Source organism: Rattus norvegicus, chromosome 5, assembly GCF_021556685.1.
Source record: "Rattus norvegicus strain SHRSP/BbbUtx chromosome 5, alternate assembly SHRSP_T2T, whole genome shotgun sequence".
NCBI classification, from domain to species: Eukaryota; Metazoa; Chordata; class Mammalia; order Rodentia; family Muridae; genus Rattus; species Rattus norvegicus.
The window spans coordinates 63,299,830-63,326,716 of record NC_141538.1 but is presented as its reverse complement, the minus strand read 5'-3'; the positions used below and the strand labels follow the sequence as shown (position 1 = coordinate 63,326,716).

At 45.3% G+C, this 26,887-nt stretch overlaps 2 protein-coding genes across 2 annotated transcripts; both read left to right on the top strand.

Moving 5' to 3' along the window:
- Positions 1–2,331: 2,331 nt before the first annotated feature.
- On the top strand, positions 2,332–3,288 carry Or13c7b (olfactory receptor family 13 subfamily C member 7B). The gene is given in 1 exon segment (NM_001000581.1): positions 2,332–3,288. A coding segment is annotated over 1 exon segment (957 nt).
- A 12,835-nt stretch (positions 3,289–16,123) lies between these two features.
- On the top strand, positions 16,124–17,071 carry Or13c7e (olfactory receptor family 13 subfamily C member 7E). Its single transcript, NM_001000897.1, is given in 1 exon segment — positions 16,124–17,071. A coding segment is annotated over 1 exon segment (948 nt).
- Positions 17,072–26,887: the final 9,816 nt, after the last annotated feature.

Below are 26,887 nucleotides of genomic sequence, written 5' to 3'. Positions count from 1 at the left end.
TAAACAAAATCTGTGTATTCCAGATACACAGATTTTGTAAGATAAGGCTGGGTCAGGCAGCCCAATATAAGTCGTTGAAACCATCTTTTTTTCCAAGCCCAGAGAACTTCCAGCATCCTCCTCAGCAGAGGAGCTTCTTCTGGGTGAGCGTCCATCCCCACCATGGACTTGTCTGCCCAATGGACACAGGCAGGGCTCTCTCTGTGGCCAGACCTTCCTCAGGTAGGTGAGAGGAGCAGAGATGGGATCCGAGGACAGATGGAATCCAAGGCTAGACCTTGGTTCTGGCTTCCACATCTCTCAGATTCTTCATAGAGGAAAAGGAGCAGGTATATCCAGGAAGTCTCAGCTGGTGCAGGGGTGAGGCAGAGTGAGGGGGCATCGTAGAGGGGCAAGAATAAAGGGAAGTCTCTGCTTAATGTCAGGCTAACTGTCTAATTATCAAGGCTGACGAGAGAACGAGAGATTGAGCTATGTATCAGATGCTAAAAACAACTGAGAAACAGTAAAAGGAAGAGAAGTTAATTTACAGCATCCCTGCCACAGCTCACACCACCCATGCATGGTGCTGTCCCTGCCAGTTCACACCACCCATGCATGGTGCTGTGCCTGCCACAGTTCACACCACCCATGCATGGTGCTGTCCCTGGCACAGCTCACATCTCCCATGCACATCTGTAACATCTCTGAAAACAGATCTCCTTTTCTTCAACTACTCCTGATGCCTTCAGTTCAGCTGCGCAGACAACGGCACGAAGAGAGCTCCAAACTGGGTTTGGTTTCTCTCACCCATCTTCCCTAGCATCAGGGTAATAGTCAAAGGTAACAGTGTGGAGCAAGGGCTCCACTCACCCCGCTCAAGCCCTGCGACAGGGCAGAGTTCTTAGGGGAAGGTTTGGTACATCTGTAGTCCATGGATGTCCTAGGGAGGGTAAGAAGGACCAAAGCTTCTCAACTGGACCTTTACACCCTCAGTAGACACGTTCTGACACAAATGCTGGACAAGAGCATGTAGTGATGGGGAACAGGGTAGGGGAAAGGTGGTCCACCCTATGGTTCTCTTGGAGCTTCACTTTCTTCATTGTTTTACTCTGTGTGTGTGTGTGTGTGTGTGTGTGTGTGTGTGTGTGTGTGTGCGCGCGCGCACAAACACATCTCATGGTGCTCATGTGGAGGTCCAAGAACAACTTGAAGGACTTGATTTTCTCTTTCCATCTTATGGGTCCCAGGAATTGAACTCTCCTCTGGCTTACCCACTGAACCATCTCTCTGGCCCCACTTTCCTAACCTTTAACTGGAGAAGTCAAGGTTTAAGGTTTTCTCTAATGTACAGATCTGCAGTTCTTTTGTCCCTGCAGTGTGCTATACGTGTGGTTTCCTTCTTACGCCGGACCTGTGTAAGCCTGGGTGGAATTGTGTTCCTCCCCTTGGAGGATGTGTTACAATGGCACCCTAGTGGCTTTAATGACCATGTCAGGTACAGAGGGGCCTGAGTTAGGAGCTGCAACTTAGAAAACTGCTCCAAAATAAAGAGTCGAGTCACAAGGAGCACATAGGAAGGCGCAAGGGACACGTGTCCTTCATAGGTACAGAGCAGACTGGTCCTACCGTTGAGCTATGAGAGAGGGGATAAAAGGCCAGGTTTCTGTAAGGGCCACCATGTCTAGCATCCCCCACCATGTCCACCAGCCCAAGACTCTATTGATAGTGCAACCCATGGGTAGCATCTATCAAATTCACAAGAAATGAAGGACAGGCACCATGTAGCAAACAGAAATTCTGGCTAGACTCTAATCTGCCTGGCCACCATATTCTCTTTCTGTGAAGTTAACTTATCATCATAGTATTATTGTAAGGACACAGAATTAGAGCTGAGAGAGAGAGGGGGGGGAGAGAGAGAGACCACCAAGCCACCAATAGCCACCATTACCAAGAGTGACAGCAGCCTAAAGGGGCAGGACAGGCAGGGGCAGATTAGTCCATGTCCCTCCCCTCTTCTGGAGCCATGTAGCATCTACAGGTTCCTCCTCTGTGGTTTTCATGTACTCTGCATCCACAGACACATCCCTTGCCCCAGGCATGCTGGCCTCACTGGCCTGACTTTATCATGTTCCTCTGTCTATCACGGTTGGCTATCAGAGGCTTCTCCTGCTTCACCAATGCATTCCGATCTCTCAGACAAACTAATAATGATTTTATCCCTTCAACACTGACTTTACTTCTAAAAGGGCACGTTTAGTTATACATCCTAGAACCATGCCCATATCCTGATCCGGATGAGCAAGTGCTTGCTGTCTCCTGTTTTCTCAAGAGGGGAGGAGAACATGAGAGATGGAAATAGCCAACCAGTCCACGGTAGCTGAGTTTGTCTTGCTGGGATTGTCAGACCACCCAATGCTGGAGAAAACCTTCTTCGTGCTCATCCTGCTGATGTACCTGGTGATCCTGCTGGGCAATGGGGTCCTTATCCTGGTGACCATCGTCGACTCCCACCTGCACACGCCCATGTACTTCTTCCTGGGGAACCTCTCCTTCCTGGACATCTGCTACACCACTTCCTCAATCCCCTTGGTCCTGGATGGTTTTCTCACTCCCAGGAAGACCATCTCCTTCTCAGGCTGTGCCATGCAGATGTTTCTGTCTTTCGCCATGGGAGCCACGGAGTGTGTGCTCCTGGGCATGATGGCGTTTGATCGCTATGTGGCCATCTGCAACCCCCTTAGGTACCCCGTGGTCATGAGCAAAGCTGCCTATGTCCCCATGGCCGTCAGCTCCTGGGTGGCTGGCGGTGCCAACTCCATGGTGCAGATCTCCCTTGCTGTGCAGTTGCCTTTCTGTGGGGACAATATCATCAACCACTTCACCTGTGAGATTTTGGCAGTCTTAAAGCTAGCCTGTGCTGACATCTCCATCAATGTGATCAGCATGGGGGTGGCCAACGTGATCTTCCTGGGGGTCCCAGTTCTGTTCATCTTTGTCTCCTATATATTCATCCTCTCCACCATCCTGAGGATCCCCTCTGCTGAGGGGAGGAAGAAGGCCTTCTCCACCTGCTCTGCCCACCTCACCGTGGTGATTGTCTTCTATGGGACCATCCTCTTCATGTACGGGAAGCCCAAGTCCAAGGACCCACTGGGGGCAGACAAGCAGGACCTTGTAGACAAGCTCATCTCCCTCTTCTATGGGGTGTTGACCCCCATGTTGAACCCCATCATCTACAGCCTGAGGAACAAGGACGTGAAGACTGCTGTAAGAGACCTGGTGGGTCGAAAATGCCTAATTCAGTGACAGTGAGGAGTGGGTTATTTCCTAGATCTCTGTGAACATCAGGGCTCGGCTGGGAATAGTCGCTTATTCAGCATAGACTTCTCGCTAGCCCTATAAATCAGTTTGAACTGAGTTCTTTTCGAGTGACTAAGGCTGGACCATCAGCTCTTTAGAATAAAGACACTGTACCAAATGGCCCAGAACCAAGAAAACGTGTCTATGAATATTAAATGTTCTTTGTACTCCAACAAAATAAACAGTCAAAACTTTGAGAAAAATATACTTCTCTCTTTGTCAGTAAAGACTAGATGGGATATGTACATGAGGTTTTGTCCCCCCTACTGTACAGTTGGGAAGACACTGTGAGAAAAACTCACTTCTTATTTTTATTTAGACTCTTACTATGCAGCCCAAGTTCGTCTGGAATACATAATCGCCCTCCATGCTTAGACTGTTCTCACCACTTCCAAAGTTTCCCCTCACCCTCCTCAGTCAATCCCCACCTCTGATCCCATGGAACACCTAAGTAAATTCTAGAAAGTTTCCTTTTCTCTAGAAATTTCAGATAATAGAAAATGTATTTACTTTTTACATCTGGTCCGTTTTCTTTTCCTCATTCATGGTTTCAATTTATCTGGTGGTAAGATACATTAACAAAAAAGGGCCTCGAATTCAAGAGGGAGCACAGGACAGGGAGGGGGAGGGGGATAGATATGATACAAATACAGTATACTCTTGTCTGTCAAAAAAAATTGTAAAAAGCATCTGATATATCCAAAGCAGAGTTCAAATGGAATGTTAAATTTTTAATATATGCCAGGATTTATGACCCAACTTTGCACTTTACCAAGCTCAAAAAATAACAAAGTAATCAATCTAATGTGGGTAAAAGGAAATTATAATTGGAACAAGCATAGCAAAGTGGAAAAGGTGCAATAGAAAACATTAACAAATCCAAATAGATATTCTAGAAGACAACAATGTTGATAAATCCCTAGCATGCTTCAGACGGTGATAGAAAGAGAGTAGATGAACAGACAGACGACTGATAGTACACGAACTATCAAAATCAAGAGTGAAAAAGAATTTCTGCTGACTTACAGATATCAAATGACATTAACAAGAATATTATGAATTACTTTAGGAACATGAAATTTGACAATTTAAACGACATGTACAGTTGTTTGAAAAAAAATCCAGTTTTCAAAACCATTAAAAGAGGAAACAGAGGCATTTGAGTTCCAGGAAGCTGAGGGGAGGAGGCTTGTGTCTGAGCTTCCAGAGCGTCTATTTCACTGACAGTCGGCCTGGGGAGGACGCCTGGACGCATCAGAAGCAGGAAACGGGGAGCTTGTTTTAAATAGAAAATAGCTGTACAGCAAATGTGGAAGAATTCGATGGTGCTGGCTAAGGGAGCCGTAAAATGCCACAGAAGAGCCCTTCTGGTGGGAGTTAGAATGCTAAAATGTCGAGGGAAGCGAGGACACTCTGAGACTCCATTCACAAAGTTTCAGAGGGGAACAAGAACTCTTAGGACGAGGGCTAGAGGCTATTCATGTGGCTGTGGTTTTTTAAAAAATGTAGTTACATTTCTAGGTTCTGATAAATTGAGTAGGGGGGGCTGAATTTAAAAGCGATAGACCAGAGACCTGCCGAGCCCCTTGCCATGTGGTGCGGGTGAGGCACAGCGCCCACAGACTTGCTCTCCATGGCGTGGCGAGCCCCACCAGCCACCAGGCAGCTAGGTGTCGGGAGTGGGAGTGGGGTGGGGCGGGAGGTGTCCACAGCCCTGCCCACAGTCATGCCACACGGTGGGGTGGGCTGTAAATACCTAGAGGCCTGCTAGCCTTCAGCACAGAGGAGGTCACCCAGAGACCTGCCAGCCATGTGGCTCCTCCTGGAGTGGGAGCCACTACAATGTGCAAGTGTATGGTGAACAGTTGGAAGAGAAAAAGAAATGGAATCGTTTGGACGTTAAGAAGAGAGACGGAACTGGAGGTGAGAGGGTGGAGAGGAACAGCCTGCTGTGAGTAGCCTGCCCCACCACCTGAGGTCATGGTGAAGCCCCAATCTGTGCTGCCTCTGAGAGACAACTCTGGGTCCGTGGCTATGCAGTGTCAGGGGTCGATGTCTGTGACTCATATTACCACTAACAATCATGGGGATGTTCCTGGTCTGGACAGCCGCCAGGGACCATTTGAAAGTTCAGGAGTTGGGCAGAACCGGCCCCATTCCTTACTGGGAGGGGCACTCTGGAGAAGTGGAGCCACCTTTCAGGGTGACAGCACCAGGGAACACAGGCCCTCCACGCAGCACAGTGGAGCTGGCACTGGTGGCTGGGGTATGGGTGAGCAGGCCTGAGGACGTGAGTGTGGGAGAGCGGACCCCACCTTGTCTGCTTTGGGAAAGATGGCCCCAGAATCATGAGAGCAGAACCGGCCCTGTACCTTGCCTGGGGAACACTGAATCTGACCCTGATGATGAAGGCACAGGTGAGCCACCCCCGAGGTTGTGAGAGGGGGAGAGCTGCCCAGCCCCTCACAGGCTGTAGCTCTTGGGAGAGTGGGCAGGCCTCATGCTTGCGCCTTAACTGCACATCACAGTGGAGCTGGCTCTCGAAGCATGGGTGTGGGTAAGCCAGCCCCAGGGCTTGAAAGCAGAATAGCTAACCCTGCCTCCAGTCTATGGCTGCCTTGGGTGGCTTAGCCGGAGAGCTGGAGAGCTCCCCCTGGTGGTGTGGATAAGGGAGAGCCGGCAGGCTGACCAGTTCAGCTGCCACAAAGCCCAGAGCCAGGGCTCTGAATTGGTCCATCCAATAACTGTATCCGCTGTGAATGGTTGGGACACACGAAAAGGCCGATTCTGCTGATCCAAAACCTCAGGATCTTCATGACTCAGGGTAACAACAGGATAACCCGGAGTACTCCAGTGAGGATCCAATATTGATGGTGTCACAGAAGCCAGAATTCTTGAACCAAACCGATGACTCATTGCAGGGAATATTTGCAAGTGAAGATGTGTGGAAACAAGGTATCTTAGTTAGGGTTTCCACTGCTGCGAAGAGACACCATGACAACATTTAATTGGAGCTGCCTTACAGGTTCAGAGGTTCAGTCCAGTATCATCAAGACAGGAAGCATGGCAGTGTGCCGGCAGGCTTGGTGCTGAGGAGCTGAGAGTTCTGCATCTTGTTCCAAAGGCAAGCAGGAGAAGACTGGCTTCCAGGCAGCTAGGAGGAGGGTCTCCAAGCCCACTCGCACAGTGACACACTTCCTCCAACAAGGCCAAAACTCCTATAAGTGCCACCCCTGGGCCGAGTCTATTTAAACCACCACAGAGGGATATACTGTGGGGTACACTGTGACACACTGCAGCTTCCACAATGAGATGCTTTCTGCTTTGTTGTGTGTGTGTGTGTGTGTGTGTGTGTGTGTGTGTGTGTGTGTGTGTGTTTTCTTTTGGGGTGGAAGTTGCAAGGGCAGAGGGCAGAGTGAGGGGACAGGGAGCTGAGTGGGATTGGGGTGCATGATGTGAAACTGACAAAGAATCAATAAAGTTTTATTTAAAAGGAGGAAATGGAAAATCTGAACAATTCTATCTATACCTATTAAACTAGCTGAATTTATTATTAAAACAAAGCTACAAAGAAAGCTGCAGGTCCAGCAGCTTTTCTAGTACTGTCATTATCCTTATCCTTACTGACAGGATCCTACTATGTAGCCCAGGCTGACCTCAGACGTGTGATCCTTTCCTTTAGTCTTCTGAGAGCTGGGATTATAGGAATGGGTCATCTTGCCCAGACAATCGCTTAGGAAAGAAATAATCCAAATTCAAGACAGAAGAATAAAAGAGGCGGGACCAGACCTGACACAAACGCGCGCGCGTGCATGCACACACACACACACACACACACACACACACACACACACTTTTTTCTTTGGTTTTTTTTGTGGGTTTTTTTGGTGGAGTGACATTTATTTAGTTATTTTAATTTTTTGAGACAGAGTTACTCCGTGTAATTACTCTGTCCTAGAACTCACTCTGTAGACCAGGCTGTCCTCAAACTCACAGAGATCTGTGAGTTTTTCTCTGCCTCCTGAGTGCTGGGATTAAGGACATGTGCCAGCACCTCCCAATGTAATTTTAGTAGATAATAAATCATCAATAAGTTGTTTTTATCCTGAAAAAATAATGTAATTATAATAAAATTATTGTATTAAAACATAGTTGTAGTAAGATTATAATGTAAAGGTATACTTTTATATGTATAGATGTTGTATAGATGATCACTGAGAGATAAAAGTATTAAAAGTAGCAGGAGCTGGCTACTGTGAAGACGAACAATCATCAGTTATGGAATTAGGGAGGTGGTGGTTAGCGTAGGGCATGCAGGGAGCTCCCAGGTGGTATAATTCTATTTCTGTTTCTTAATCCAGCAATGCTTGTCTTCCCAGTAACTCGTTACCCCATCTGCTTGATTTGAGGGTGTAAATGGTTAATAGTGCCATAGCCTCAGATCACCTGGGGAGAGTCTCAGGGAGAGATTGTCTAGACCAGACTGTCCTGTGGGCAGTTCTGTACAATATTGACTTGATTGCCTTAACTGACATGGAAAGACCCAGCCTGAAAGTGGGCAGCGCCTTTCCTTGGTTTTGGGCTCTGGACGTGTAGGAGAGTAGAGAGAGTTGTGTACTAAGCACGCGGATGAGGGTTAACATCTAGTCTGACTTCATTCCTGTATCTTTACCCTGCTCCTTTCCCTTTCATCCACCCACCTCCATTTAATACTTGATGTCAGTTTAGCAGGCCAGCCCAGCCTTCTCCTCACCCCTATTCTTTCCCTTTCTTTTCAGGCCCTCTGCCTCAGTCTCCCATGAGAAGGGACTGTCCTACATTGCCTGTTAACGTATCTTCATCTCGCCATCTGAATCCACCTTTATCCAAAATTCTGTTACCTCCCCATAATATTTTGCCCCTAGAGTTTCCACTTCTATTTGTATCTTGCTACTCTGTCTTCCCGATATTAATCGTGACTTAGTGTGGTTTCCTATTTTTTTCCTGGTACACACTATGTACTGTGACTTTTACTCCCTAAAATCCTGACCACAGGGATGACGTTGTGTAGTTGACCATTGTATTGTTTTCACGGTGGATCTGCGCCTAGATCACTGGTGTTGTAGACAGTGTTGTACTCTCAGGGAAGGACTGGGGATGAGCCTGCTACCTTAAACATCAATCTAACAGAGGAAAATGTTTTAACCCTACTGTAACCTACTTTCTCCTAAACATTGCAAACTCTCCAAACTGGAAAAAGAAACATGACCTAATTTCTAAAATAATTCTCAAGCAGTGATTTAATTCTTAATACATAGTCTTATTGCGAAACACAAGCAATGTGAGGTGCTGAGACGACGTCTCCTCTCCAATACCCACCAGTTCCGGAGTAATGCCCTCAGTGAGAGTAACTCAAAAGAAATTCCAGACAAAGGATTCAAAAGAATGATGAAAACATTTTCCAAAAAAATCAAAGAGAATATAAGAAAATGTTGCATTGGTTCATTAATCCAAGAGAACACGGCTGAATAAAATAAGAAAGTCACTACAGGATACAATATTAGAATTCATTAAAAAGCTAGGAAAACTAAACTAATACGAAATATTTAGAAAGTCAATTTAAAAGCTTCACTAATAGCATTGATCACGAAGAAAATGAAATATCAGGACTTGAAGATCAGGGAACAGAATCAGTAAATTCAGTCAAGGATGATGATAAAATTTTAAATTGAGCAGGTAAGATCTTTGGGACAAAATGGTAAGACCGATATATGGAATGTGGGCATAGAAGAATTCCAGAAAATACTTTCAATACAATCAACAGAAAATTTCCCATATCTAAGGAGAGAGACCCATGAATGCCCAAGAGGCATAGAGGAAATCAAATAGACAGGGGAGAAAATAATCTCCTCCCCAATTGTAGAATGATTAGAACACTAAATATACAGAACAAAAATGTGTATCGAATCCTATAAAAGAGAAACACAAAGTCACATATCAAGACAAGTCCATCAGAATAACAGCTGATCTCTCAACAGAAACTTTACATTCATAAAGGTATGGAAAACGGTTTTTAAGTTCTGAAAGACCACAGCTGGCAGCCCAGACTACTGCCCTCAGCAAAACTGTCATCATTGATGAAGAAATAAAAATATTCCAAAAGCAAGCTAAAGGATTTTATGAACACTAAGACAGTGCTGCACAGGCTACTGGGAGGAGTTCTGTGGAGTAAAAAGAACAACCTAAGAGGCTATGGAGGGGGATTAGGGAAACACCAAAGGCTACAAAATCAATGAAATGACAGGAATTAATATAAACCTATAACTAATAATTTTGAATATTAATAGTCTCAATTATTCAACCAAAAGATACTGGCTAGCAGACTTGATTAAAAACAACAACAACAACAAAACAAACAAGAGCAGAATCCATGTAGTCAATGCTTCCAAGAAACACAACTCACCATCAAAGACAGACACTACCTTATAGTGAGAGGATGGCCAAAGATGCTCCCAGCAAATGGACCTAGAAAACAGGCAGGTGTCACTGTTCTAATATATGATGTCATAGTCTTCCAACCAAAACCAGTCAGGAAAGATAAAGGCCATTTTATACTAACTAAGTGAGTGGTCCATCACAACACTATAAATATATATATACAAAATTAACATATATGCCAATGACAACAGACTGAGAAAGAGATCAGGGAAACTATTCCATTTCCAACAACAAAAGAAAACCAAACAAACAAAACACCTAGAAGAAACATAACCAAGGAAGTGAAAGGCCTTAACAAGGAGCACTGTAAAACACTGGAAGAGAGAGAAGACATTAAAAGATCAAAGGCCACCCATGCTCGCTCATGGATTGGAAGGATGGACACTGCTAAAACGACTATGATAGCAAAAGCAGTCTACAGAGTCAGTGCAATCCCCATGAAAATTCCAAGCAAAAGTGTAAAATTCTACTATCAATCTCACAGCTTCAGAATGGTGATGCTAACTGTACAGTTAGTTCATTGTGATGTATGTTGAGCCTGATGAATTTGGTTTGTGATGTTTTATTTGTAGGTTTTTAAGTAATACAGCTTATAAAGATTAAAAAAAATCTTTCTTCAAACTGTCTTAGTGAGGTTTACCATTGCTGTGATGAAACACCACGATCAAAGCCACTTGGGAAGGAGAGGGTTCATTTCTTTGGTTGGTTGGTTGGTTGTTTTTTTTCACTCAGAACAGTTCGTTATAAAAAGCAATGAGGGCAGAAACTTAAGCAGGGACGGGGCCTGGAGCTGATGCAGAGGCCATGGAAGTGCTGCTGACTGGCTTCTCCTCATAGCTTGCTCAGCCTGCTTTCTTATAGAACCTAGGACCACCAGCCTGTCACTGGATCCCCTTCCCCTACCTGGATGGCCCAGTTGGACCTCAGCAGAGAGGAGGGGCCTAGTCCTACTGGGATCAGATGTCCCAGGGTGGAATGGTACCCAAGGGGGGGGGGGGCTTCCCCTTCACTGAGGAGAAGGGAAGGAGGTGTTGGGCGTAGGGATTTGTAAGTGCCAGACTGGGAAGAAAGAGGGAGGGGGAATGTAAAGTGAATTTTTTTAAAATTGGGAAAAAGTCAACTCTAGACAGAGCAAAGACAGTAACATAAGACTTGAAACTCTGAGACTGCTAGAGAAAAAAAGTAGGTTAAAATAGACAGTGTGGGAGAGCGAACGTTGAGCAAAAACGCTCACAGCACATGAAAGAGGAATAGAGACCAAGGAGGACAGTTAAAAGGTTTGGGTGGGAGACAGGGAGGGGAACGGGGGTGAGGATCAGGTGTGGAGAAGCAGAAGAGGGCTAGGAGAGAGTAGAAATCAGTGGTGAAGGAGGCTTCTCTGGGATGAGCTGGAGACCTGGAATGGATGTGTGTGTTGTAGGGAGGAGAAGGATCCCAGAAGTCTGTGGTGGGGCCATAGCTGAGACTCTTAGCAGCTGGGTATATGGAGCCTGGTGTCCACCTCCTGTAGCCAGGCAGGACTTCCAATGGAGGGGGGAGAACATCAACCCATCCACAAAACCTTTGACCCAAATTGTCCTTCCTATAGTGTGGCAATAAAGATAAAACAGACATGGAGGGAATGGCCAACCAATGATTGGCCCAACTTGAGACCAATCCCATGTGAGAGAGCCAACACCTGACACTATTAGTGATGCTGTGCTATGTTTGCACACAGGAGCCTAGCATAAGTGTCTTCGGTGAGGCCTCATTCAGCAGCGGATGGAAACACATGCAGAGACCCACAGCCAAACATCAGGTGGAGCTCAGGGAATCTTGTGAAGAGTGGAGGGAAGGATTGAGGGAGCTGGAGTGGGTTAAGGACACCACAAGAAGACTTACAGAGTCACTAACCTGTGCCTATGGGGTTCACAGAGACTGGACCACCAACCAAAGAGCATGCCTAGGCTGGATCTAGGCCTCCTACACATTTGTAGCAGATGTGCAGTTTGACCTTCATGTATATCCCCTAACAACTGAAACTTGTGCTCTCTCTGACTCTGTTGCCTGCAGTTAGATCCCCTTCTCCTAACTGAGTTGCCTGTCTGGCCTCAGTGGAAGAGGATGTGTTTAGTCCTAATGAGACTTGATGTACCAGGGTGGGTTGGTACCCACGGAGGTCTTCCCCTTTTCTGAGAAAAAAGGGGAGGGATAACTGGGGAGAGAGGGGTTGTGAGGGTGGGACTAGGAGCAGAGTAGGGAGGGGGCTCTGATTAGGATGTAAAGTAAATAAATTAATGAATGAAACACAGGTTTAAAGGGATAGAGGTAGCGGGGTGAGGAAGGGGGGAGGAGAATCCACTACAATACATTTTGTTTGGAAATGCCATAATGATATCTAATACTTGGTTTGTTGATCTTAAAAAAATTTGTAGCCCTAGCTGGCTTGAAACTCAAGGTATAGACCAGGCTGGCTTTGAACTCAAAGATCCTTCTGCATCTGCCCACCTCCCAAATGCTGGGATCGAGGATGTGAGCTACTATACCTAGCCTAGCCACTAATTTGAAACTATTCTAAACGCTAAGTAGAAATAATAAATAAATATTATCTAGATGCCCAGATAGCACATGGAGAAATGATCTTCATTTCATACCATCTAGAAAAGTTAATTCACTGTGGATCACGGATCTAAACTAGAGCTGAAACTACAAAGTTCTTTTAAAACAGAGAAATGCCTTGATACTAGGGGTAGAGAATGTTTTATTAGAGTAGATATGAAAAGGAATAACTAGGAAACATCACTAGAGTTGATCGAGATACAAGGCATCTGCTCAGCAGAAGACACCATTAAGGAGCAGGAGTGGACACAGCAGACACGGTGGGATGCTGAGGCAGGAGGATCAAGGGCTCAGACCAGTCTAGGAACAGAAAGACCTCAACTCAAAAGAAACATGTGAGCTGCAAACCGGGAGGCTGTGTACAGTTCACATGGCCGAAGGTCAGATTGCTAAACGAAGAGGGAACTCCACATGTTTTTTTTTAAGCTGTCGAAATGAGAATAATGGACACAAAATGTCTGAGTGACAATCTCCAAAGGAAGATATATGAGTGACCAGTGACCAAGTTAGAAAAGTGCTCAGTATCCCATAGTCCAGAAATGCAAAGCAAAGGGAGTTACCACCTGCCAGGGTAGCTAAAACTTAAAATCTGACCACGCTAAATGTTGGCAGGGCTGCTGTGTAATGAACACAGCACCTTTGTGAAGGATCTGTCCACTTCTCATAAAAATATAAGTGCATCTCTGTGGTGTGATCCAGCAGCCCCATCCTCTGGTGTTTAGCCAAGAGAAAAAGAAAGGGATACAAAATTCTTGTCCCTGACAGTTAGTAACAACTTTATTCATAACGGCTCAAAATGGAAACAGCCTTGCTGACTGTCGACAAGAAGGATGGGCGAACAAGGAGCCTCGTAAATGCACATCATTGTGTGCTTCTCTGTGTCCAGTCTCAACACAGGTCTGACTTTCTTATACCAGAAGCACAGCTCAGTCCATTTTCACATAATTTCGACTCCTCTGCCTCCTTCCCGATAGCTTCCTTACATATCTGCCTTCTGGTGACGGCCTCCCTACAGACCACACGCAGACAGTATGCTTGACTCACTTCCTGATGCCCACATCTTGCCTGGACTGTGCACACATGGTGGTGTAGGAACCACCTTTTGGTGTCCAGTGTGACTCCATAAAACATGCTCCCTGCCAGGTCTCAGGAAGTGATCTGGACTCTAATGACGCCTGTGGCCCCTTACTCTCTGTCTCTTGCTCTCTGCCCATCAGTGGAGCACACAGGTCCCCAGGGCTCCTCTTTTGCTGTTGGGTCTGTAAGGTTCAGGTTGTTTTCCTTAGGTTCTGAGGATGACACACTGCTTCTGCCATGCTGCCTCTCCAAGGCCACACCAAACTGAGACAATGAAACCTAACTCCTTTCCAGACCAGTGCTGTCCTGGAGACTGGCTCCCAGCTTCTTCTCAAAGACATCAGCTATACTGACGTTTGCAGGAAGTCCAGCAAGTGACGGACATGTCTACCTAGAAGTCTCTCAGCAAGAGCAGGAGGAGAGGCTCCCAGAGTGCTTCGGTGTAATTGGATGTTGGGGACATTGTCCCAAAGGGATAAGAAGTTTCCCAACTGTTCCATTACATTTGTAAACTTTTAATCACTCGAGGGAGTGCAGAACTCCGACGTATAGCGCTGCTTTTCAATTCAACATCCCTGCGCATTGGTGCTCATTAGGACATTCTGCCTGAAATAGAACGGAGGACAAATGCGGAACACAAACTTCGAGTCTTTTCTTCATCTCAGAGGTGGCATCTCCTCTTGGGTCCCTTAAACTGCTGCTGCTATTTCTGGCCTGGAACTTCCTTAGCTTCAGGTAGCCCTTCTCAAGAGGCTTCTGACTAAGGTAAGAAGTAAGAGCCAACCTCAACCTTTCATTAGCATATCGGTCTTCCTACTGTCTGACCTGAGTTTCTACAGACTGTACTTGAGAAGAGAATAAAGAAACCAGTTTCAGGGGTCTGACCAAGACTGGGGCCAGACTAGACCCCTCTGGGGTCTGAGGAATCTGAGTGTCAAGAGACTTATAAGGTCTGTCAGTCTACGTTCCTGGGCTCACCCCACTTGGGAGACTGGCTGGTACCTGAGATAGTCCCACCTCACAGTGACCTTCCACGAGCTCAGGCAGTTTAAGGAGAAGAAGAACACTATCGTGTGAGTGAGAGAATGCTGGCTCCTTCCCTGTGGAGAATCTTCTGATGTTCCAGGGTTCTGCAAACATACAGTAGGCTGTTTGAGAATTAATGAGCTCTTCCACAACCAGGAACTGAAAGGCTGTGTGCCAGTGTTGCTCAGGGAAGGATCTAGAATGGGAGAGAAGGTTGAACAAGTTTATTGAGGGGCACAGTTAGTGTTGCAGTAGAAGGCTGGGTGACAAGTTGAGTCAAAAGTCTCAAGGATTCTTAAGTCCATTGAGGCCTGAGGATGCTCAACCAGTAGGAAAGAAATCTAGCAGAATGATATCACAAACACACACACACACACACACACACACACACACACACACACAGAGAGAGAGAGAGAGAGAGAGAGAGAGAGAGAGAGAGAGAGAGAGAAGAGAGAGAGAGAGAGAGAGAGAGAGAGACCTATCTAAAAGAACTAGGTTCCAAGGAATTGTGGAGCATTAAGGATTTCTGGTGCCTCCCCTCAATTTATCTTCATTATTTGTTATTAACTATTGAGTATTAACTACTAGTGACATATCAGAATTTTCAGAGTATAAAGTCACCTAGGAAAACACCCACCCGCATTAGTTAAAGCTCTCTAACTACAACCTTCCCTTTCCCTTAAAGACACAGGAGAACACTATATCTCTAAGAGAGCCTGAGCTCCGTTCCCATCAATGTTCTCTGGATGGATGGATGGATGGATGGATGGATGGATGGATGGATGGATGGATGGATGGATGGATGGACAGACGAGTGGGTGGATGGATGGGTGGATGGATGGGTGGGTGGGTGGATGGATGGGTGGGTGGATGGATGGGTGGGTGGGTGGGTGAATGGATGGATATGTGAAGTCAGTGGGTGGAAACCGTGGGGCTGGTGGTTACTAGAACCATCTTGATAATGACAGAATGGGTTTTCTCTGAGAAGTATCTGAACCAAAGCAACTGTTTTAGCAGGTGTGGTGCCTCACATCTATAATCCCAGCACTCAGGACGCTGAGGGAGGAGGATTGCCATGAGTCTGAGGTTAGCCCAGGTTAGCCTGAGTGAAAGAAAGACACAGAAAAAAAATGAAACAGACAGACAAACAAGATGAAGACAGAAAGGAAAGGAAGGAAAGGGAAGGAAGGAGAGGGGGAGGGACAGAGGAGGGGGAGAGAAAGGAGTTTTAAGGCAGAGACTCACAACTTATGTCTCTAACACTTGTCACAAAGTAGGGAGACATGAAATTAATTCGGTCACTTCTCAGGGTGATTGGTGCACTGTCATATAGAACACAGCCTGAGCACAGCAGATGCTTTGAGTGTCGTTTTATTGATCAGATGCATTCGATTAATCAGATTGGTAACTCTGGAGTCTTTAACTCACAGTCTTCATACTGACTGTGTTGCTCTTTTCCTGCAAAGAAATCCTGCTGTGGGCTTTCACAACCATCTGATCGCTCTGTCGAACTGGGGCTGCAGGCCTGATGTCTTGGCTCTATGCAAAACAAAAAATGGTGGGCTCGGACCTAAGCATTTCCTTCAGTTAACAGAAGAGACATATGGAAAGTAGCAACCAGACCTCCCCCGTGTCCCGCTTCATTCTCCTGGGCCTCTCTGCCCACCCAACCCTGGAGAAAACCTTCTTCGTGCTCATCCTGCTGATGTACCTGGTGATCCTGCTGGGCAACGGGGTCCTCATCCTGGTGACCATCCTCGACTCCCACCTGCACACGCCCATGTACTTCTTCCTGGGGAACCTCTCCTTCCTGGACATCTGCTACACCACCTCCTCGGTCCCCCTCATTCTGGACAGCTTCCTGACCCCCAGGAAGACCATCTCCTTCTCAGGCTGTGCCGTGCAGATGTTTCTGTCCTTCGCCATGGGAGCCACGGAGTGTGTGCTCCTGAGCATGATGGCGTTTGATCGCTATGTGGCCATCTGCAATCCCCTCAGATACCCAGTGGTCATGAGCAAGGCTGTCTATGTCCCCATGGCCACCGGCTCCTGGGCAGCTGGAATTGCAGCCTCTCTGGTTCAAACATCCCTTGCAATGCGGCTGCCCTTCTGTGGGGACAACGTCATCAATCACTTTACCTGTGAGATCCTGGCTGTCCTGAAACTGGCCTGTGCTGACATCTCCATCAATATCATCAGCATGGGGGTGACAAATGTAATCTTCCTGGGGGTCCCAGTTCTCTTTATTTCTTTCTCCTACATATTCATCCTCTCCACCATCCTGAGGATCCCCTCTGCTGAGGGGAGGAAGAAGGCCTTCTCCACCTGCTCTGCCCACCTCACTGTGGTGATTGTCTTCTATGGGACCATCCTCTTCATGTACGGGAAGCCCAAGTCCAAGGACCCACTGGGGGCAGACAAGCAGGACCTTGCAGACAAGCTCATCTCCCTCTTCTATGGGGTGTTGACCCCCATGTTGAACCCCATCATCTACAGCCTGAGGAACAAGGACGTGAGGGCCGCTGTGAGGAACCTGGTGGTCCTTAAGTAAAGCTTCACCTAGTGAATTCCCATAGGTCCGTGCTTCGTAGCTGTGCACATCCACGGATCTCAGAAACAACATGTTCTCTAAAGGAGCTGCATGCAAATTCTGCTTTCTGAAAAGGGCATTTCACGTGTCCTGGAGAATGGAACACAGTGTAAATGTTGAAACCTAAGACCTGCTCTGCGTGTGACTTAAGGGACGGAAATGGTGTGCGGCTAAAAACGGGGTGGGGAAATCTCATTTTCTACTATGCAAGTCAGAATTCACCTTTCTATGCAGATTGCTACTCCATTTGGGGAAATGAAATACACATCTTGTGATATCTCAAACTACATCTGTAGCTTCAGGAGCTCAGGGGGTGTCCTCCCCTTTAAGTGGGCCAATCCGGTGTGATTTCTCTCCCCACACTGTGTGACTTTACTTTTCCCTTTAAGCACAGAGCCCATACATACCTTTCATAGCCCAGCGAACAGGAGCTGGCAACAACGCTGGATAAATTCTAACTTCTTATTCATAAGCCAACAGCGTTTTCAATTTTATTGTTTGTTTCTCTGTGTGTATGCATGTGAGTGCAGTTTTGTATGTTTGGATATGTATGTGTGTGTTTTGCGTTGCGGTGTGTGTGCACACACTTGCATTCCCTTGCCTTCAGAGCCAGCAAAAGGTGCCAGACCTACTGGAGCTGGAGTTGCAGGCAGTTGTGAGCCACCAGCCTTGGGTGCTGAGTCCACTGCAAAGAGCAGCAAGTCCTTCTAACCACTGAACCATCCTGCTAGCCCCTGTAAGCCAACAATTTATAAACCTTGAAGCCGGGGGGTTGGGAAGGTGCTGGTGGAAGACAGATTTCAGAGACTTAATCCACAATGTAAAATGAATGTCAATTATAAATTGTAAGTCAGGGAGCTGGGAACTGAGCAGGGTGTGTCCCAGCATTTCCATCCTAGCAGGGCAGGTCCGAAGAGGATGATAAAACAAGTTTAAAACCACTGTGGGTGGAGGTAAGATGTCCCCTACAGGCTCAAGTCTTTGAATACTAGGTCCCCAAACGGTGTGCTGTTTGTGGAAACTTCAAAAGGAACGATCTGTCCAGAGGAAGTAGGTCACTGGGTGTTGCGGTAAAAATAAAAAATAGGTGGAACCAGTTCCCTCAAGTTCTCATTCCATGCAGGTCCATGGGAGCTGCGTGCTCTGCCTGTTTCTCCACCAGCCGCATTCACACACACTGTCCCGTTGGCGGGGTGTTCCGACACCTGACGCACACATCACACTCTGTGGGCCATTCTAACCTGGCACCACGTCATGCTAACCCAGGCATTCTATAGCCTAGCATGACTTCCAGAAATGAGACAGTTGTTTCTCTGCCCTCAGAGAAATTTGCTCACATCCCCTTAGCCCGGTTAAAATCAAAGTTCCAGAAACTTTTAATTTACTGATCAGATTTACATGTTAAATTCTCAATCCACAATACAGCCACACAATAAATTCACCGCCAATTAATAAAGATATAAACCGTCCTAAACAAGGCAAAATTTACCGAGTCCACCCGGATCTGGATCATCCTGCTCCACAGTCTCCATCTTGATTCTCTCCAAATTTTCTCCCGCCCATCCTTCCTCCTCAGCCAATGACAGGCCTCCTTCTATCCTGTACCTGCCTTCACCTGCATAATGACATCAACCTACAACTGGGGAGGGGCTCGATTGGAGGGTGAGAACTTGCCCCTGATCTCAGCCCTAGCTCTCTCTGATTCTAGATTGCTAACATGGGGTAGCCATCCCCCTCAAACTCCTGTTACCTCAGCTAGGGGCTGATTCTGCCTCTCATAGCCATGGTGGACTGTACCCCCTTAAACCACGAGCCAAAACGAACACTTCTTCGATGCTGGGAATTCCAGCTGTTTGGGAGACCGAGGCAAGAAGATTTCAAGTTCAAGACCAGGCTGGGATACTTAGTGGGAGACCTTGTCTCCAAATAAAGTTCAACAAAACAACAGTGAGGCTAAAGAGGCTGGTGGTGCAGCTCAGTGATAGATCGCTTGCCTGGCTAGCTGGGGTGAGGCTCAGGATCAGTCCCCAGCATTGGGGGAACAGCAGCCCCGATAACCCTCTTCCTCCATCCTGAGGTTGTTTCTGACAGACATTGTGTCATGGTGACAAGTAAGCTGGCAGAAGCTCGCTACAGTGTGAATGCAGAGCTACATTCTGGGTGACTCACGTCTGCGTTTCATGGTGAGAGTTCTGTGTTGTCTGTGTCTCTATTTACCACGAATTGGTAACCAGACCTAGAAATGGAGGGTTTTATAAGTGTAGTTCTAGGCACGTGGCTTCCCAAACTGTGCAGGTCTGTGGTAGCTTCTTTGATGGCTTTCCTGCTCTCAGAGCTTGCTCAGGTGTCCCTGTCCAATGGCCATACATACTCTGCAGACCTGGATACAAACATTTTCTCCAAGACCCCCTCATTTCCTGTGCTAAAGAGTGGTGATTTAGAAATCACAATCGGCATGCCAGGGAGCTATTTGGGTTGTCAAAATTTGTCACGGTAAAAAGAGCTAGGGAAAGAAGTACATAATTATAGATGGAATATATAATATAGAGAAATAATATATTGCATTTATAAATTTATAACTCACACCTCCATTAGCAAGTAAATTATATTTATTATATGGGCTATATTAGAATGATACGCATATGTGCACATGTATGCTATACATACACATCTAACTGCCACACAATAATGAGCCATGCATTACAGCTGTTTCTTAAGAGTGTACCAGGGCTGAGGACCTCCTGTTCCTAATGACATCACAGCAGTTGTGACATTACTCTGTGGTGGACTATGCCCAGGGCTGTTGTGCTGCCGCTGCAGACAAGCAGTCGTAAAGTTCTGACCCGAGAACCCCCAGTGATGCCCAGAGGGAAAAGGGCTGCCCAGTCTTTAGTGATTGTCAAATGAAGGGTTAATGGCCAACATGAGATCACTCTCATTCCCTGGTGTAAAAAGCAGCTATATCAGACCTATCCTGGATGGTACCCATCTGGTAACTTACTCAGAAAATTGTGTATTTTTTCATCAATTTATTTACTTATCCTCTTTGCATCCCAATGCAGCCACCCTCCTCTCTATCCCCCTACATAGCCCCTTCCCCTCCAACTCTCCCTTACTCCTTTGAGAAGGTGGAAATTCCCCCATGCGTATCACCCCACCCTGGCACATAAAGTCCCTGCAGAACTAGGTGTCTCACTGAGGCTAGACAAGGTGGCCCAGTTAGGGCCACTTTTCCACAAGCAGGCAACAGATGCAGGGACAGCCCCTGCTCCAGTTGTTGGGGGAACCTGTATGAAGACTAAGCTGCTCGTCTGATGATACATATGTGCAGGGGTATAGGTACAGGCTGTGCTCACTCTTTGCTTGGTAGTTCAGTCTCTGGGAGTCCCCAAGAGTCCAGGTTAGTTGACTCTATTGGTCTTCTTGTGGAGTCCCTATTCCCTTGGGTCCCTCAATACTTTTCCAACTCTTCCACAGGACTCCCTGAGCTCCACCTAATGTTTAACTGTGCATCTCTGTATCTCTTTCCACTGGCTGCAGGGTGAAGCCTCTCAGAGGATAGTTATGCCGGGCTCCTATCTGCAAGCATAAAAGAGTATCATTAATAGTGTCAGGGATTGGTTCTTGCACATGGTATGGCTCTCATGTTGGTCCAGTCACTGGTTGTCCCTTCTCTCCATTTCTATTCCAAATCTCTGTCTCTCCACATCTTGTAGGCAGGACACATTTTGGGTGGAAGGTTGTCTGGGGGGTTGCTGTCCTTATCCCTCCATTGAGAGTCCTGCCAGTCTACAGAAGGTGCCCACTTCAGGCTCCATATTTCTCAGTAATGGGAGTCTCAGAACCACCTCCATAGATACCCTGGGAACTCTCTCCCATCCCAGGTCTCTGGCACATTCTTGAGATGCACCCTCTGCCCACTGTTTCTGTCCCCCTCCCAAAACCCTCCCTTCTCTTGATCTCCCAGCCCCATTCACATCTCCATCACCACCCCACCCAGTTACCTCCCTCCCTCCACCTCCAATGTTGATTTTATCTCCCCTTCTGAGTAAGATTCTAACATTCTCCCTTAGGCTCTCTTGGTTACTTGGCTTCTTTGGATCTGTGGATTGTAGAGTGGGTATCCTATACGGTATGGCTAATATCCACTTATAAGTGAGTGCATACCACGTATGTCCTTTTGGGTCTAGACTTCATGGTGTCCTTGTTTTTAACTGCTGAGTAATATTCTGTTGTGTAAATGAACCACATTTTCTTTATCTATTCTTCAGTAGAGGAATATCTAGGTTGTTTCCAGTTTCTGGCTATTATGGATAAAGCTGCTATGAACATAGTTGAGCACGTGTCCTTGTGGTACGGTGGAGCATCTTTTGGGTGTATGCCCCCAGAGTGGTATGGTCTTGAGGAAAAACTATTCCCAATATTCTGAGAAACAGCCAAAATTGTCTTCCTGAGTGGTTGTACTAGTTTGCACTCCCAACAGTAATGGAGGAGTGTCCCCCTTGCTCCATGTCCTCACCGACATTTGCTGTCACTTGAGTTTTTGATCTTAGCTATTCTGATTGGTGTCAGGTAGAATCTCAGAGTCATTTTGATTTGCATTTACCTGATGACTAAGGACACTGAGCATTTCTTTAAGTATTTCTTGGCCATTAGAGATTCCTCTGTTGAGAATTCTGTGTAGCTCTGTCCCCCATTTTAAATTGGGTTATTTGGGCTGTTGGTGTCTAACTTTTTGAAAGAGTTCTTTATATATTTTGGATATCAGCCTTCTGTCAGATGCAGGATTGGTGAAGATCTTTCCCATTCTCTAGGCTGCCATTTTGTCCTATTGACAGTGTTCTTCACCTTACAGAAGCTTTTCAGTTTCTTGAGGCCCCATTTATTAATTGTTGGTCTTAGTGCCTGAGCTATGGGTGTTCTAATCCGGAAAATGTCTCCTGCACCAATGCATTCAAGACCACCCCCAACTTCTTATCATTTGTTTTATTGTATCTGGTTTTATGTTGAGGTCTTTGATTCACTTGGACTTGAGTTTGTGCAGGGTGATAAATATGGGTCTATTTGCATTTTTCTATATGCAGACGTCCAGTTTGATCAGCACCATTTGTTGAAAATATTTTTCCCATTGTAGTGCAGCAATTAAGAGCTAGGCTCACAATTAGAAAAAAAAGGAGGTCAAAGGGATACAATTTGGAAAGGAAGAAGTCAAAATTTCACTATTCGCAGATGATAGGATAGTATATTTAAGTGACTCCAAAATTCCACCAGAGAACTCCTACCACTGATAAACAACTTCAGCAAAGTGACTGGATATGAAATTAATTCAAACAAATCAGTAGCCTGCCTCTACTCAAAGGATAAACAGGCTAAGAAAGAAATTAAGGAAATGACACCCTTCATAATAATCACAAATAATATAAAATTCCTCGGTGTGACTCTAACCAAGCAAGTGAAAGATCTGTATGACAAGAACTTCAAGTCTCTGAAGAAATAAATTGAAGAAAATCTCAGAAGATGAAGGGATTTGCCAGGCCCACGGATTGGCAGGATTAATATAGTAAAAATGGCCGTCTTGCCAAAAGCAACCTGCAGATTCAATGCAATCCCCATCAAAATCCCAACTCAATTCTTCACAGAGGTAGAAAGAGCAATTTGCAAATTCATTTGGAATAAGAAAAACCCAGGATAGTGAAAACTATTTTCAACAATAAAAGAAGTTCTGGGGGAATCACTATCCCTGACCTCAAGTAGAATTACAGAGCAATAGTGATAAAAACTGCATGGTATCGGCACAGAGACAGGCAGATAGACCAATGGAATAGAATTGAAGACCCAGAAATGAACCCACACACCTATGGTCACTTGATTTTTGACAAAGGAGCTAAACCATCCAATGGAAGGAAAAAAGACAGCATTTTCAGCAAATGGTGCTGATTCAACTGAAGGTCGGCATGTAGAGGAAGGCAAATTGACCCATTCTTTTTTTTTTTTTTTTGGTTCTTTTTTTCGGAGCTGGGGACCGAACCCAGGGCCTTGTGCTTCCTAGGTAAGCGCTCTACCACTGAGCTAAATCCCCAGCCCCCAAATTGACCCATTCTTTTCACCACGTACAAAGTACAAGTCCAAGTAGATCAAAGACTTCCACATTATACCACACTGAAAGTAATAAAAGAGAGAGTGGGGAAGAACTTCAAACACATAGGCACAGCAGAAAAATTCCTGAACAGAACAGCAATGACCCATGCTTGAAGATGCTATTGGACCTCATAAAATTGCAAAGCTTCTGTAAGACAGAGGACACTGTCAATAGGACAAAGTGGCAACCAACAGATTGGGAAAAGATCTTTAGCAATCCTACATTTGATAGAGGGCTAATATCTAATAGATGCAAAGAACTCAAGAAGTTAGACTCTAGAGAATTAAATAACCTTATTTAAAAATGAGGTACAGAACTAAACAGAGAATTCTCAACTGAGGAATACCGAATGGCCGAGAAACATCTAAAGAAATGTTCAACATCCTTAGACATCAGGAAAATAAATGCAAATAAAAAACCCCTGTGATTCTACCTCACACCAGTCAGAATGGTTAAGATCAAAATCTCAGGTGACAGCAGATGCTGGGAAGGATGTGAAGAAAGAGGAACACTCCTCCATTGTTGAAGGGTACAACCAAGCTGGTACAACCATTCTGGAAATCAGTCTGGCAGTTCCTCAGAAAATTGAACATGGTGCTACCAGAGGACCCAGCTATACCTCTCTTGGGCATATACCCAAAAGATGGTCCAACATATAACAAGGACACATGCTCCACTATGTCCATAGCAGCCTTATTTATAATAGACAGAAGCTGGAAAGGACCCAGATGTCCTTCAACAGAGGAATGGATACAGAAAATGTGGTACATTTACACAATGGAGTACTACTCAGCTATCAAAAACAATAACTTCATGAAAATCTTAGGCAAATGAATGGAACTAGAAAATATCATCCTTAATTAGGTAACACAAAAAAAACACACATTGTATACATTCACTGCTAATTGGATATTAGTCCAAAATGCTTGGAAACCCCAAGAAACAATTCGCAGAACATATGAAGCTCAAGAAGAAGGAAGACCAAAATGTGGATGCTTCACTTCAGTGAGAACAGAATACTCATGGGAGGAAATACAGGGACAAAGAGTGGAACAGGAACTGAAGAAAAGGTCATCCAAGCCCAGTCACTATTGCTGATGCCAAGAACTGCTTGCTGATAGGAGCCTGATATGGATGTCTCCTGAGAGGCTCTGCCAGAGCCTTACTGGTACAGATGAGGATGCTTGCAGCTAACCATCGGACTGAGCATGTGGACCCCAATGAAGGAGTTAGAGAAAGGAGCTGAAGGGGTTTGCAACATCATAGGAAGAACAACAATATCTACCCACCAGACGCCCCAGAGCTCCCAGGGGTTAAACCACCAACCAATGAGTACACATGGAGGGACCCAGGGCTCCAGCCGCATATGTAGCAGAAGATGGCACTGTCTAGCTTATCAATAGGAAGAGAAGCCCTTGGTCCTGGGAAGGCTTGATGTCCCAGGGTAGGGGAATCCCAGGGTGAGGTAGGAGTGGGTGGGTGGGAGTGGGAGAATCTTCATGGAAGCAGGGAGAGGTGGGGAGAGGATAACATTTGAAATGTAAATACATAAAATATCTAGTAAAATGTGAAAAAGAATAAACAATAAACTCAAAATATTTTCACTAAAACTGACACTGACACATGATCTATGTGACAATGTTGACTGAACTTGAGTTCTCAAGAGAAACACAATTGGCAGGAGACGCACAGCTCTATAGTTTTATTTCTGTTGCTGTGGTTAAATACGTTAGTAAAACTAAATCTGGGGGGGGTGTTTATTGTAACTTACAATTCAAGGTTACAGTCTATTCTTGAGGGGAATATCCTTGCAGGGAAACTAGTCACATGCAATCTACAGTCAAGGATCGAGAGAAATGAATGCATGTGTGTTTAGTCCTCAGGCTCACTCACAAAGTCATGTCTTGGTGGTCTCACTCTGGTAGGAATGTGTTATGTTGATTTGAGGCCATGAAGTGCTCAACTCCAAATAAAACAAATGCAGGACCTACAAGCTGAGAATCGTGCCATGGGCTTTCAGGCAGGGTCTTCCCACATTAAGGAAGTAATAAATGGAGTCTCTCTCCCACACACTCCAAAGATCAGCATGAACTAGATAATCTCTCATGTGGACTCTCTTTTGTGGTGATTCTAAAGTTCTGGCAAATTGAAGATTAAATTTTTTTAAAAAAGAGCTAAGCTCACAATCAAAAATATAATAATTTGTGTATCCTTTATCCTTTCTTCAAGCAAAAGCAGTACTATAAATTTCAAAGGCAAAAAGCTTTGGCCTAAAGTGGCATTGAGGAAGGTGTTTCCATCAGTAAAGAAATCTCCCACTTGAGCAGGGGCTGTCTCTGACTCTATTGCCTGTCTTTGGGACCCTTTCCACTTACTGACCTACCTCATCTCACCTTAATAGGAGAACAGACAACTAATCTTACTGCTTCTTAATATCCCAGGGCTGATTTACATCTATGGGAGAAAGAGTGGATGAGGAGAAAAGATGTGGGGAGGAAGGATGGGTTGGGTAGGAAGGAGGGGAAACAGCTCAGAGTGTAAATAAACAATAATAATATATTAATATATTAATATAAATAAATATAAAAAGAAATACAAGTATATGTAAATAACAAATTAATTAAAACAAATAAATATATATAAAGTAAAATTTTAAAACCTCCCATCTGCTAATTAGCTCTAACATTAGGAAATGATAGTCCTTCATGTCTGCATGCCCAGATTCTCCTCTTTTTCGTGTTCCGCGTATCCATTTCAGCCTTGAGCCTTAATGATCAACTTAGAGTCCACTTTTACGGGCAAGAGAACGATGTACCCAGGAGACATGATTTCATAAGGAAGGATGAGGCTGCTGCTACTGTAATTTGACAAACTATTCGCAGTAAACATTTTTATAATTAAAACTACTCTTCTAAAATAAGAGTAAGCATTACAGCATAAGTACATGGTTAACCAGTAACATACTCATTTCTGTCAGTATAGATAGCATATACCGTGTGCAGTTGTATGTTCTGTACTCTTCTGATGATTCCCATTGTAGGTAGCATTTATTAGTCCTGAACCTGTACTCTCAGAGGCTCTGCTTTTCTTAAACAAGGTAGTTCTAGCTCTGTGAAGTGCATCAGAGGCTGTTCTCCAGTGTCCGGCCTGCTCCACTGCACAAGCATTGATGTTTGTGTATGTGGCAGACCCATGACAGATCAAGAACAGGTTATTAGTCTCCCTTGGCTGCTTAACAAACTATATCATGTTAGTAGCTTGAAAGGACCCTCAACTATTATCTCCTAGTTCTATAAATGAGATGTCTGAGTAAGAGTGGTTGAGAGCTAGTTTTTAAAAAAGAAAGAAAAGACTCCTCTTCCAATCTCACTTGGACTTTTGGCAGAACTCAGGGTCTCTTGTTGGTAGTCAGTTTCTTTGATGACTGTTCCACATGTCAGTGTCTGCTCCTTGTGGCTGCACTAGGAAATGTAGAGAACTTTCCATTCAGTAAATATGATTTCTCACCTAATCAGACCAGATTCAACTGGATAATCTTAAGGTCAACCACCACCACGGGGCTTTAATTGCACTGGGGAAGAGCCCTACACAATACCTGGGTACTGTTGGCTCACGAGAGGGTGGGGAATCATGGAATT